The 14,873-nt window shown below is 44.8% G+C and overlaps 1 protein-coding gene across 5 annotated transcripts in view; it reads left to right on the forward strand.

Moving 5' to 3' along the window:
• LOC135514034 (EMI domain-containing protein 1-like) overlaps nucleotides 1–14,873 on the forward strand; it is a 97,986-nt gene that overhangs the window by 16,602 nt on the left and 66,511 nt on the right. For all 5 annotated transcript variants that reach the window (XM_064937171.1, XM_064937170.1, XM_064937173.1 and 2 more), the window contains 2 exons: nucleotides 3,224–3,337; nucleotides 3,491–3,594. In XM_064937171.1, the coding sequence (XP_064793243.1) occupies nucleotides 3,224–3,337; nucleotides 3,491–3,594 (218 nt within the window). The remainder of the gene's footprint in view (nucleotides 1–3,223; nucleotides 3,338–3,490; nucleotides 3,595–14,873) is intronic.

Here is a 14,873-nt window from a genome sequence, read left to right on the forward strand (position 1 = left end):
ACCTATCCCTCAACGTAATCAAGACGAAGGAGATGATTTTGGACTACAGGAAAAGGAGGGCCGAGCATCGCCCCCATTCTCATCGACGGGGCTGTAGTGGAGCAGGTTTAGAGCTTCAAGTTCCTTGGTGTCCACATCAACAACAAACTAGAATGGTCCAAACACACCAAGACAGTCGTGAAGAGGGCACGACAAAGCCTATTCCCCCTCAGGAAACAAAAAATATTTGGCATGGGTCCTCAGATCCTCAAAAGGTTTTACAGCTGCAACATCGAGAGCATCCTGACTGGTTGCATCACTGCCTGGTACGGCAACTGCTCGGCCTCTGACCGCAAGGCACTACAGAGGGTAGTGCGTATGGCCCAGTACATCATTAGGGATAAGCTACCTGCCATCCAGGACCTCTACACCAGGCGGTGTCAGAGGAAGGCCCTAAACATCGTCAAAGACCCCAGCCACCCCAGTCATAGACTGTTCTCTCTACTACCGGATAGCAAGCGGTACCGGAGCGCCAAGTCTAGAACCAAAGGCTTCTCAACAGCTCAACCCCCAAGCCATACGACTCCTGAACAGGTAATCAAATGATTACCCAGACTATTTGCATTGGGTGTGTCCCCAACCCCTCTTTTACGTTGTTGCTACTCTCTGTTTATCATATATGCATAGTCACTTTAACTATACATTCATGTACATACTACCTCAATTAACCCGACTAGACACATTGGCTACCCGGACTATCTGCATTGTGTCCCGCCACCCACCACCCGCCAACCCCTCTTTTACGCTACTGCTACTCTCTCTTTATCATATATGCATTGTCACTTTAACCATACCTACATGTACATACTACCTCAATTGGCCTGACTCTCCAGTGCCCGTATAGAGCCTCGCTACTGTTATATCTTTTTACTGTGGTTTTTTATTTCTTTACTTGTCTATTGTTCACCTAATACCTATTTTAAGTAAGCAAGCATTTCACTGTTTTACCTGCTGTATTCGGCGCACGTGACAAATAAACTTTGATTTGATTTGCATTGGACCTTTAACCCTACCTGACCACAGCTCTGTCGAGACTGAATGGTACTACTGTGTGACTTCACCTGGCTTCGGGAAGGTGGAGGCTCTTACAGTGTTAAATAGGGAAAAGTGACAGCTGTTGTCATGGTCTGTGTCAGGTGGATCAGTGTTTCCCCTAAGATTTTTTTCAGCAGCGGTGGCAGAGTTAGCAGGGGTGGGCGTTTTCCTGGGGCGTATACGTCTCTATAGCTACACAGTAGATGGTGTGCCACTGACTCTGCTTAAAGCATATTGGGACACCTCTGGGTGGATGAATAAGAAGCAAGAGTTTAGCACTGGCATCCAGAAGTATGTTAGTTAGATGAAAAACATGTAAAGAAAGACTTCATTGTTCTGCTTGTGCTAATTCACCATGAAAGAGATCATTGTGTTTGCACAATTACGCATATTAAGTGTGTAGGTGGGAGGAAGACCTGTGCTCACGCATGGCCACTAGTTGCTGCCAACAGTGTCCTGCTGCATCCCACCTCCCCTCGTCTGTCTTCTAACGCCAATAAGGGAGTTGCATTTAGGATTTTATGCCCTTGGAAATTGCTCAAATAGTTCAAACTGGTTCCCTCTATCATTCAGCCCTATTAGGGGCTTGTGTACGGACACCACAGCATGTGTGGATTGTTACTGTGAGCTGTTTTAGGGCTGCTCAGCATCTTATGCCCTTGGCATTGTCCAGCAGTGTACACACACACACAGTCTCACACACATTCAGTACAATCGTTGGTTGAAACATTGTGACTCCAGTGTTACTGCATCACATCTATTCAGCCCAAGCCATATGAGGGTAATCAGGGTATTTGTGCACTTCATTGTTAATAAAAAACTGCTAACACATGTTTCGTGGAATAGCCTCCGTATGTTCCTCATACATTACATTTCTCTAAGTGCCGCTCCATGTTTCCTTGATTTATGGTTGTCGGGATGGGGGATGAGGAAAAAATATGATTTAATCCATTTTAGATTAAGGCTGTAACGTAACAAAATGTGGAAAAAGTGAAGGGTTCTGAATCCTTTCCGAATGCGCTGTAGGACATGTTTAACGACTACCATGGAGAGGTTTTCCCCTTTACTTCTGAGTATTGTTTCCCTTGTTAGCATTTTCTTCCGACCAATAATGCAGTGATTGAAACCATCCCATAGCTCCTCTCCTAATCCGACTCAGATATCTATTCTACACGGCACAGCCCAGGGAAACAGATCTAGTCCTGGTTGACTAACATGGACAAGAGCTGGTCCAGGCTAACTGATACACTACTGCACTGACTCCCTGTTCTTTGTCCTTGGCTGCATATGGTTCAAAAGCGGTCCGAAAACCAAGAGTGGTGAGAGCTTCATAAGTAGTGAGAGTAAGTATACAAAGCCTTTATAGAGACTATATAAAAACTTGAGGTAAATGTGTATAACTTATTCTTAAAAGACAAGCTTTGACTAATGAGGGCTTCAGCATCTGATGTTGACCTGTGACCTCTGGGTAAGCTGTTTTCCTGGCAGGTCATCCCACTCCCAGCCTTTCCAGCTGTGCAAAGCAATTCCTGATAACGTATTACGAAAGGAGTCGTCTTGGAAAAGGAGTGGGCCTATGACCTACTATTAGCCTGTGTTTGAAAACTCACTCTATTCTCTGTGTGAGACCCTGCCCCCTCTGGTCCCCCTCAGTGACTCTGCCTCTTCTGAGACCCAGGTGGGAAAAAGCCAGCGGATGTGTATTGATAGGGGAAAGACCGCAATATAAACACAGCCTACAATGCACTCCCTCAAGTGTCATGGCTGATTGAACTCATGTAAACACCATAAGGACTTTGAAAAGAAAGAGGGCCGAGAATGAGAAAAGAGATTCAAATCCCAGAGTAGACGGCTTACGGAGTGCGAGGGCAAGGCTAATTTCCCTTTATGTGTCTGTGTGTGTCTGTGTGTGTGTGTTTGAGAGAGAGAGAGATTGCAGGGTGTGTGTGTTTTTATCAGATAATGATATGACCACCTGTGGCTTGTATTTTTTTTTTGTACAGGTGTGGAGCCAATAGTGTGTTTCTCTTACCCTTTGTCTTGTTGAATTTGAGTATGCATGCTAAACCTGCTCTGTGTCCTACTTTATCCCTCCCTCTCTCTCCCTCTCTTTCTTTCTTTCTCTCTCTTCCTCTTTCCTCTCTTTCAGGAACTGGTGTCCCCATACGGTCACTAAGACGGTGACTTGCCAGGTGCAGAATGGGACAACCCTGCAGCGTGTCTACCAGACATGTCGCTGGCCACAGGGATGCACAGGGGGCAGGTGAGTCTGGGACCTCTTATCCAAAACACTGCATGTCAAAACCTCACCAAACACACCCGACATCTACACCTTGATGAATGAGCCACAAGATCAGAGGAACTGTTTTCTCCTTACACTGTTTGTGATGTTGGCCTGTGTGTGTGTGTTCCCCAGCTACCGGACAGTGGTCAGACCCTCCTATAAGGTGGTGTACCGTACCATCAACTCTCTGGAGTGGAAGTGCTGTCCAGGCTACAGCGGCACGGCCTGTGAAGAAGGTAAGAGGGCAACAGAGGTCAGCATCTTCTGGAATTTATGCACTTACATATTTCTCTGTTCTTCTCCAGCTGAGCACATCTCTGTACTTCTCTGTACATCTCTGTACTTCTCTGTACATCTCTGTACTTCTCTGTACTTCTCGGTACAACTCTGTACTTCTCTGTACATCTCTGTACATATCTGTACTTCTCTGTACATCTCTGTACTTCTCTGTACATCTCTGTACTTCTCTGTACACCTCTGTACTTCTCTGTACTTCTCTGTACATCTCTGTACTTCTCTGTACTTCTCTGTACATCTCTGTACTTCTCTGTGCATCTCTGTACATCTCTGTATTTCTCTGTATTTCTCTGTACTTCTCTGTACATCTCTGTATTTCTCTGTACATCTCTGTACTTCTCTGTAAATCTCTGTACTTCTCTAGTTTCTGGTCCCTGTAGTGCCTTTCTCTCCTCTCTCTGCATCCCCCCTCAATGCTCACAACTGAAAACACATGAATGTGAACAGAACAATGAGGACATGAGATTTTGGTGCGAGGAGAGAGAGAGACCAGAGGAGGTGAGGGTGATTAAGGGCTGAGGTAGTGAATCCTATGCATGTGATATGTAGTCCTGGAGCCTGGTTCTGACGCAGCTCTGCGCGGGGGCCAGCCCCTCAGCCATGTTGTGGTCGGAGAAACCATGAAGACCAGACGGCTGCCAGGACTGCCTTAGCTCTCCCCCACTTCCTCCTTCTTTCCACACTCTCACTTCGCCTTCTCACTCTCTCTCGTTTGGTTCACTTTCTCACTCTCAAGTTTGATATCTCTCTCATTTCTTTCTTTTTTTGTCATCCCTTTCTTCATGTCTGTAAGTTATCTTTTCTCACTTATCTCAAGTTCAATAATGTATCTTTGTCTTCGTTCCATTCCCCATTTCAACATATCTCTCTATCTCTATTTTCCTCTGTGTTATCCAGTATCCCCAGTTCCTCACTGTTAGCCTCTTAGGGGTTCCTCAAAACGAATAAATGAGTAACATGGATAAACACTAGGATATCCCTCTGTTTGCCTGCATATCAATACACTCACTCGCCAATGGTCTAGAGAAACCTCACATCAGCATTTTAGGGCAGAGCCAACAGCTTCCAGTTTATTAATCTTTTAGGTTTTTTTAAGTGTCCAACTTGACTGCTATTGAATTGCATAAGGTCAATTATTTTGTATGGTTTTGCATTTTATGGTCCATCTGCAAGTATGGTTTCATCCCCTTAAAATACCAACACTCTGTTATTGCTATTCTGATCCTTTCAACTCCAGTAACTCCCACACATACACTTCTCCTCACACCACTCACCCAGAACAGAGCCTAATAATTTCCCTTGGCGCTGGCTGGCCCCCTGTCTGGTGTAGAGGGTGGAGTGACTGTTTGCCCCAGGACCCAGGGCTGATTACAATAACCCTTTACTGTGATAAAACGTTGAGTTCTCAGTGGTGTTGACATGGGACTACTGTTTCCCTCACCAGCCAGCCCACTCCTCCCAGGTGAGCTAACAGTCTCTCTAGGGGGCTCACAGGGGCCCACTACCTGCTGAAGGGTGCTTTAATAGGGCCTCATTTGGGAGAAATTACCCCACTTTTCCCACCAGCAACCCCTTTACACATGTGCCTAGGGCTGTGGTGGTCACGAAATATAGTCAGCTGGTGATTGTCAAGCAAATAACTGTCGGTCTCACAGTAATTGACCGTTAATTAACATAAACACATTTAGCATCTCCTGGCTTCCACACAGTGGCCTACAAGCCACTGATGAAGACCTTTGGAACATCTACATTTTGAAAAGTCTAATAAATCCATATAATATAGCGGCTTTCTTCCTGGGAAAGTGAGGCGGACCAAAACGCAGCGTGGTTATAGTTCATGGTTCTTTAATAAGAGACACTTAACATGAACTACAAAATGTGAAAACCCGAAACAGTCCCGTGTGACACAACCAATGACACAGGAAACAATCCCCCACAAAATATCCAAAGAACATGGCTGCCTAAATATGGCTCCCAATCAGAGACAACGATAAACACCTGCCTCTGATTGAGAACCAATCCAGGCAACCATAGACTTACCTTGACACCTAAAAGAACACAACCCCATAAATCTGCAAAAAACCCTAGACAAGACAAAACACATAAATCACCCATGTCACACCCTGGCCTAACCAAAATAATAAAGAAAACAAAGATAACTAAGGCCAGGGTGTGACAATAGCCTACACCTTCACAATAAATCCATTCTTTATTTTAGACAGGTCAAAAGAAGCATGATATGAAGAAAATGTAGTCTATTTCAGAAGAACAAAATAGCATACTCTGAGATGTCCTTATGTTAGGTCCTGATCTGGCTAAGCCAAATGGCTTTGGGCTATACTAGTTAATTTAGCAGACAAGATTTGCTTAGAATCTCGTGGCATTATTTGATATTATTTTATAGTTAGAAGAATACAATTGAACAAAGCTGAATAAGATATCAAGGATATTTTCTCCAAAAGATTTGAGGGAGTGCGCACATGCAGCTATTCTGGGTTGAGCAGTTAACGAAGATATACGTACTCCTATATGCTTCATTTTGAGTTATTAATGTAATTTTAGTTGTTTTACATACGTTGGGCTATATGTTTTGATTTTCAATACACTGTAATGCTGCGTGATGCGACTCTAATGATTATTTGAAAAAAGTTGCTTGAAGGGCATGTGCTCTGCTTTGTTTTTTTTGCGCAGGCTGTACACACTCAGTCTCTCATTCACAATTTGGCAAGCACTTGATAATGCCTCGGATTTCACAGCGGCATTCCCTATGTGTGGATGTAATGCACCCTACAAAAATCCATGCTTTTTTAAGGCCAATGGCTGTGGTTCCCTTGGCCCGGAGTGCTGCATTGTGCCCTTCTCCCTGAACCTTATCAAAAATATAGCCCTACACTCTACATGAGGTGTGCCACTATGATTAGAAAAAGTTGCAAAAAAAGGCATTGTTTCTTTTGCTGGGCATCATTCATTCTAGATTCAATCTTGTCTTTACACTAAATAATATATGTGTGAAATTTGTTTTGATTTAGAATGGACCATTATCATGCACCTGTCTTGAATGCCCTCTATGCACTTAAATAGCGAATGGAGGATGCTTTTCCCATGGTTTATTTTCTTGCCAGCCAGGTAGCCTGTATTCCTGTTGTAAAGATATGCAATGTGCTTAATATTAGGAAAGTTGAGAAATAAAAATAGTAGGCCTAGCCTATAGAAAGCTGATGGGAGCCTCCTCTTTTTAGTAGAGGCCATCCCTCTGTTTTCTTGTACAATTGCATAACCTACAGAAATGTTGCACAACATGAGGTCATGGGCTCTCATGAAGTGTTTGAATCGATTACATTTGCATTGATGACAGAGTTATTAGAAGGACAATATAGTGCTGAGCACCAGGCAGTTAGCAAGATTGGTAGGCTATTAATAACCATCAGCAGCATCAGAGCTTGGAGAAGCCTAATTACCGTGACTGCCTTCATGAGTCGTGACAGCCGGTGTGGCGGTAACATGGTCACCGCAACTGCCCTACATGTGCCTACACATGTTGACACAAGGTGTACCGGTGGAGGCTCCTCAGAGGACGAAGGAGAGGACCATCTTCAGTGAATTTCATAAAAACACAATTTTTAAAACATTGAAAAAGTTATACTTTTTAGATAAAACTATACTAAATAGAATCACGTCACCAAATAATTGATTAAAACACACTATTTGGCAATGAACGTCTACAGTAGCCTCAACAGCACCATGGTGTAGCCGGAGGACAACTAGCTTCCGTCCTGCTCTGGGTACATTGCCTCAATACAAAACCTAGAAGGCTCATGGTTCTCACCCCATTCCATAGACTTACACAGTAATTATGACAACTTCCAGAGGTGGTCTTGCATCATGAATATGTTGTCCACCCAATCAAAGGATCAGAGAATTAATATAGTACTGAAAGCATAAGCTACAGCTAGCTAGCACTGCAGTGCAGTGCATACAATGTGGTAAGTAGTTGATTCAAAGAGAGAGAAAGACAAAAGTTGAACAGTTTTGAACAAATCCATTTCTTCCAAAATGAAGGAGAAGCAAGTGAAAGACAGATACATCATTTATTTTTTTACTTTCAGTTTCACTTACTTAGCTAGCAAATGGAGCTAGCTTGTTTAACCTACTCAAACACCCTGCTCAAAAATAAGGATGCTATATTAGCTAGCTGGCGATGACTATCCAACAAAACACGAGAACTCTTCAAAATCAAGGTAAGCTTTTGGTTTTACTAATTTATTGCTACCGGGGCCTGCCTGTGTAAGAGCTAAACTGCTTACTGCCTGTAGACTGCAACGTTACTGTAATGTCTATTAGCTATGTTGACTATGACGTTACTTTAGGTAATATGGTGACAACGATGTAGGCTGTGTGTAGTGGTTATGATATGGTTTGGCTTGGAAAGTTTTTTTCGCCTGGTCACATACAGCTGATGTGTTGTGCATTGAAGTCTACAAGTGAAGGGACAAGGTGATAGGAGGAGAGAAGGAATACAACTCTGCTATGAAAGTGAACTGTGAAATGTGATCAGAGGTGTTTTCATTCTGCCGATTCTGTTGAAAAGAGTTTCTTAAACGGAAGCAAACGGAACAAAACAGGGATAAACGTACCGACATTTGTCGAATAGAAACTCTCGTTTGCAACTGTTGGACTACACCTTATATCAGCTAGATGCAGGCAAGACTGTGCAAGGCTGTGTTTAATGTGTCACTGTCTGTTCATGTGTCACTGTCTTTTACCTTAAATGTATCTCTCGACCTGTGTGCACCTACTTTGTAAACTTTCATTCATAGGCTAGGTTGTAGCAACCTCGTGATGACTATAGGGACATTTTTAGTATCATGTAGTAGCCTACACCTCTCGCTGTTACATTGAACTAGGTGAATGGGATATGAATGACAGTCATCCAATATGCTATAAATATAGGCCATTCTCATGAAAAAATACATCTTAAATGTCACTGACCACCACTGAATTGTACATATGTCAGAAGCCCTCTGATACAGCGTATGAGACACTCAAAAACTCCCACACACGCATGGACAGACTACCGAGATACACACACACAGACAACACACACACACACACACACACACACACACACACACACACACACACACACACACACACACACACACACACACACACACACACACACACACACACACACACACACACACACACACACTGTCAAAAGACCTAGAATTATCCAGTTAAGTAGTACTAGAGGGCCATGGAGGGGGGTTGTCTGGGGGGGTTGAGACAGGGACAGGGATGCTGAGATTAGACACTTATGAGAGCGCCGTTCCGGGTGTCTCAGATCACAAGCAGCGCTGAGTGGAAGTGTCAGCTCCTATTCAGAGAGCCCTACTATGCAGCGGGTGGATAGCATCCAGGACCGCCGCCGGGACTGTGTAGGAGAGGCCCCTGCACCCAACCTGATACCCCTCCTCTCAGCCCCCTCTTCAACTACCGTAAGGACAAATAAAAACCAGCGACACTGGATGACTGGAGATGGGACAGCACATGCACAAATTGTTGCCCTAGTGTTGCCAAGGGAAGTTAGTGCAGCATTCTCAGTTGATGCAGCATTCGAGTGCGAGGTCAAAGATGAGCTGTGTGTGACGTTGTTGTGATTGTTAGGCTCTAGCTTTGCGGATACATGGCCTAGAGAATGTATTTGTGTGTTTTTGACACATAACATAGATGTATGTTATTAATTATTCGTTGAAGTGGACATACGGGATATATCTTTGGTCTGAAGTTGAACTAATGTGATGTCCTGTTCTCTTGATCTATGACCCATTCAAAGTTCCAGTGAAGAGTAGTCTTAGGTTTTCCCCCCTTCCTTCCATCTACACACTCCCTCTGCTGCCTGTCTGCTGTCTGCCTCTCACAGACTGTGGAAAATGTGCATGATCCTTTGATTTACATTACCTCCCCTAACTTCTCTGTACTGTACCACTACCCTGACTGACCCCACTCCCAGGGCTGGTCTGCATTACTGCAGCCATCACCACAGCAGACAGGCCAGCTGCAAACTGGGACTGGGACTGGGATTCTCACTGGGAGGGTGAGAGTTAAGGTGAGACTGAATGATGACAATCCTCCTCACTCAGGAAAGCCAGAGTGGTGAGGGCGCTGTAATCGTAGCGTTGATTGTTGAGGGTTGTTTTCACTTTTGTTCCTTCACTCACTTAACTGAGTTCTTTCCCTTAAATGCGTGTACTCTCTGACCTTGTTAGGTGCTTTGGAGTTTGGTCCCCTGCCTATTGTCAGAGTGGCTGACTAGGGTCCAGTCTGTCTGGTGTGTCTGACCTAGAGATAACACGTCTCTGTTTTAGTTTAGAACCTCTTGAATTGTCTCCCCCAGTCCCAATGGCCCGGGTGCAGAGTGCCCAGACCCAGGATGAGTGAGTGAATACTATTGGATGGGTTCAAGTCACTCAAGTCACTCCAATCAGAGGATCCCGTGGGATCTGTGGCCCGTTGGCTCCACCACATCCAGCCCATGGGCTCCAAAAACAAAACATTACATCACACACAGGCTGATAACAGACAAACCCACTGAGTCAGAGAGAGTCTATGTGGAGTAAGATAACACTGTATTAAGACAGCCACCCCTCATATTTCTCTCTGTTTCTCAGGCCCCCAACCAAATCTCAAGCTTTGGCTGAAATTCCAAACCAGTGGTGTAATTACCTCATCGTAATTGTTTTCTATGAGGTTGGGGAGATATTGTCTTACTGCTGGACCTGCAACACAATGGTCTTTATCTCTGATTGAGCTTGAAAAAACATCTAAGTATTTGCAGATGGAGGCACTTTTATAAACTGCCAGAGAACATGGATATAATGTATGCCTGGATCGCATCACCCTTCCAAGCAACACAACTCTTGTTTTCACTTGGGATATCCCAAGTTACAATACATCAAATAACGCTATCAAAATTATACCCCATTTTATTACAACAGAATATCAAACATATTCTGTATTCCTTATATTTGATTATGACATTGGAGTTCATGGTTGACTTCAGGAAGTATAGAAGGGAACATACCCCGATCCACATCAATGGGACTATAGTAGAGAGAGTCACGAGTTTTAAATTGTTCGCCGTCCACATCACCGAGGACTTTCATGGACCAACATCACCACCTCCCCTGTCAAGGCGCAACAGCGTCTCTACTTCCTATGGCGGCTGAAGAAATATGGCATTCTGCCCCGGGTCCTCTCAAAATACTATGGCTGCATCATCGAGAGCGTCCTGACCGGTTGCATCACAGCCTGGTACGGGACTTGCTCTGTCCACGAAAACAAGACCCTCCAGCGGGTGGTGAAGACGGATCTGGTCTCGTGGTGAAGACGGCCTAGTACACCCCTGGGATCGTGCTTCCACCCATCCAGGAAACGGTGCCCGAAGAAGGCCGCAGCATCATCAGGGACCCCACACCCCAGCCACAAGCTGTTCACTTCTTTACCATTGGGCAGAAAGTATTGGAGGTCTGATACCAACAGGCTCAGAGACAGTTTCTATCTACAAGCCATCAGACTGCTGAACACTTGAACTGGACTGACCACCTGCTCTGATTCTCCGCATCTTAGCACACATCACAGCTGCTGCTACCAGACTCTTATTTTACTGCTCAATTTATACTCTTGCCCCCCATCCCCTCTTCTCCAATACACCTGTAAATATTGGACTTTAAATTGTGCCTTCCTGTATTATACTGATGCTAAAATGTTTATTCTATACTACTGCCATTTACTTTATGTTAGTATTCTTATGTTTTACTATTTCGTATTGTTGAGAAGGAACCTGCAAGTAAGCATTTTGTTGGACGATGTACACCATGCGTATCCCGTACATACAACTAATAAACCTTGGAACTTGTAATGGAGGTCATAGTCTCCCTGGCATATACCCTGTGATAGTATTCCTGTCTCCCTGGCATATACCCTGTGATAGTATTCCTGTCTCCCTGGCATATACCCTGTGATAGTATTCCTGTCTCCCTGGCATATACCCTGTGATAGTATTCCTGTCTCCCTGGCATATACGCTGTGATAGTATTCCTGTCTCCCTGGCATATACCCTGTGATAGTATTCCTGTCTCCCTGGCATATACCCTGTGATAGTATTCCTGTCTCCCTGGCATATACCCTGTGATAGTATTCCTGTCTCCCTGGCATATACGCTGTGATAGTATTCCTGTCTCCCTGGCATATACCCTGTGATAGTATTCCTGTCTCCCTGGCATATACCCTGTGATAGTATTCCTGTCTCCCTGGCATATACCCTGTGATAGTATTCCTGTCTCCCTGGCATATACGCTGTGATAGTATTCCTGTCTCCCTGGCATATACCCTGTGATAGTATTCCTGTCTCCCTGGCATATACCCTGTGATAGTATTCCTGTCTCCCTGGCATATACCCTGTGATAGTATTCCTGTCTCCCTGGCATATACGCTGTGATAGTATTCCTGTCTCCCTGGCATATACCCTGTGATAGTATTCCTGTCTCCCTCAGGTCAGGTGTGTTAGTTGGCCTCCTGCCCGTTTCCCCTGCTGTGACTGAGTTATGTGAGGATAGAGTGTGAGAAAGAGAGGATGACAATGGGAGGTTCCAGTTGATATCACAGACTGAACATGATTTATAAAGACAGACACGTGAAACAACACAACACCGGGCAGCTTACCTCAGGAGGGGGCCGCAGGCAGCACATTGAGACATTAGGGAGGCAGTGGAGGCTGCTGAGACACATACTAATGTCTGGAAATGAGTTAATGGAATAGCATCAAACACATGGAACCCATGTGTTTGACATATTTGATACCAGGAGCTCCAGCCATTACCAGGAGCTCCAGCCATAACCAACCTCCTGTAAAGGGAGGAGGTTTTGCTGAATTAGTGCGGCTGAAAAAGCCCCATCAAGCCATGTTTCTCAGCCAAGCGGAGGCTGCGGTTTCTGGGCTGCAATTACGGCGTGGCCGAGAGGCAGAGGCTCGGCATATTTAATAAGCCGCAAAAATGTAATCTGTGTTTTCACAGCTCAGCTCGGCTTATCAGAGGCCTACACTCTAAGCCCCTCACTTTAAACATCGCTGGGCTGCAGCTTGCCATTAGCAAGGGGAGTGTGAGAGTACGTGGGGGCTGGTGTGTTCAGGGTGTGTGTGTGTGTGTGAGCGTGCGTGCGTGCGTGTGTGCCTGCGTGCGTGTGTGCGTATGTATACATAAGTGTATATGTGTGGGTGGGAGAGCGAGGTGTTGAGCATTTGTATGATGAAGGATGCAGCTGTTAAGCGTGATTAGCCATTTTAATGACTGTAGTTTTTAGTAGCTGTAAGTGGAAAGACCCCAGTGTGAGGTCACGGGTGTGGGAGCCGCACAAGACCAGTTCCTCTCTCTCTGAGTGCTGACCACTCCCACTCCTCTTGGATCACACAAAGGAACACTGTCAAAAACAACATATTATGACCCAACATAAAGCCACCACTTTCCAGAGCTGTCTCTGAAGTGGCCCTTCTCTCTCCTCTCAACCACCCCCCTGGTCCCACAGTCGCCTTGTTTGCATTAAACACCCAAACACACTCACACATACACATACACATACACCCAAACACACATACGCATACACATACACATACACATACACCCAAACACACTCACACATACACATACACATACACCCAAACACACTCACACATACACCCAAACACACTCACACTCACACATACACATACACCCAAACACACTAACACCTACACATACACCCAAACACACTCACACATTCACCCAAACACACTCACACTCACACATACACATACACCCAAACACACTCACACTCACACATACACATACACCCAAACACACTCACACATACACATACACATACACCCAAACACACTCACACATACACATACACCCAAACACACTCACACATACACATACACATACACCCAAACACACTCACACATACACATACACCCAAACACACTCACACATACACATACACCCAAACACACTCACACATACACATACACCCAAACACACTAACACATACACATACACCCAAACACACTCACACATTCACCCAAACACACTCACACTCACACATACACATACACCCAAACACATTAACACATACACATACACCCAAACACACTCACACTCACACATACACATACACCCAAACACACTCACACATACACATACACATACACCCAAACACACTCACACATACACATACACCCAAACACACTCACACATACACATACACATACACATACACATACACCCAAACACACTCACACATACACATACACCCAAACACACTCACACATACACATACACCCAAACACACTCACACATACACATACACCCAAACACACTCACACATACACATACACCCAAACACACTCACACATACACATACACCCAAACACACTCACACATACACCCAAACACACTCACACATACACATACACCCAAACACACTCACACATACACATACACGCAAACACACTCACACATACACATATACCCAAACACACTCACACATACACACTGATTTATTTAGAAGGAAACGTAGACACACACGTCACGAATTACACACATATGCACTTTCAGATGCACACACATACTCCTGCACGTACACGAACACACACTCACCGTCAGCCACAAAACACTATTAGCACAGACACACATAGCCATGAAGGAATCCTATACATCCACACAGACAGGCATGCTCCCAGTCATATGCAGACAGGCCTGTGCTGCGGAGATTCATGGCTGTGTAAATGGCAAGCGACAGCAGCACAAGTGCTGAGCCCAAATTGGAAGCAGCTGAAGCCAGGCAAGGCAAGGGGAGGAGAGCAAAGGGTCCCAGATGAGATTAGAGACGAGAGAGTCCAGCCCCTGGCACCTCGCTTCTCCACTCAGAGGGGATTAGTCATCCATTACCATACGACACCAGCCGAATTATTAGTGGGACCAGCCATCAATTAACTAAAGCAAACAGGGGAAAGGAAGCTATTTTTCTCTCTCTGTCTGTTTTCCACGCTACTCTGTTGTTGTGTGTTTGTGCTCATTTTTTTAAGATGGAAATGGTAAAGAGTTGTTTTAGATTATTTCAAAGTATATCTTAGAGGAAACCAACTATTGCCACAGATCAGATGAAGGTTGAGGTTCCC

Source organism: Oncorhynchus masou, chromosome 25 (genome assembly GCF_036934945.1).
Source record: "Oncorhynchus masou masou isolate Uvic2021 chromosome 25, UVic_Omas_1.1, whole genome shotgun sequence".
Classification (NCBI taxonomy): Eukaryota; Metazoa; Chordata; class Actinopteri; order Salmoniformes; family Salmonidae; genus Oncorhynchus; species Oncorhynchus masou.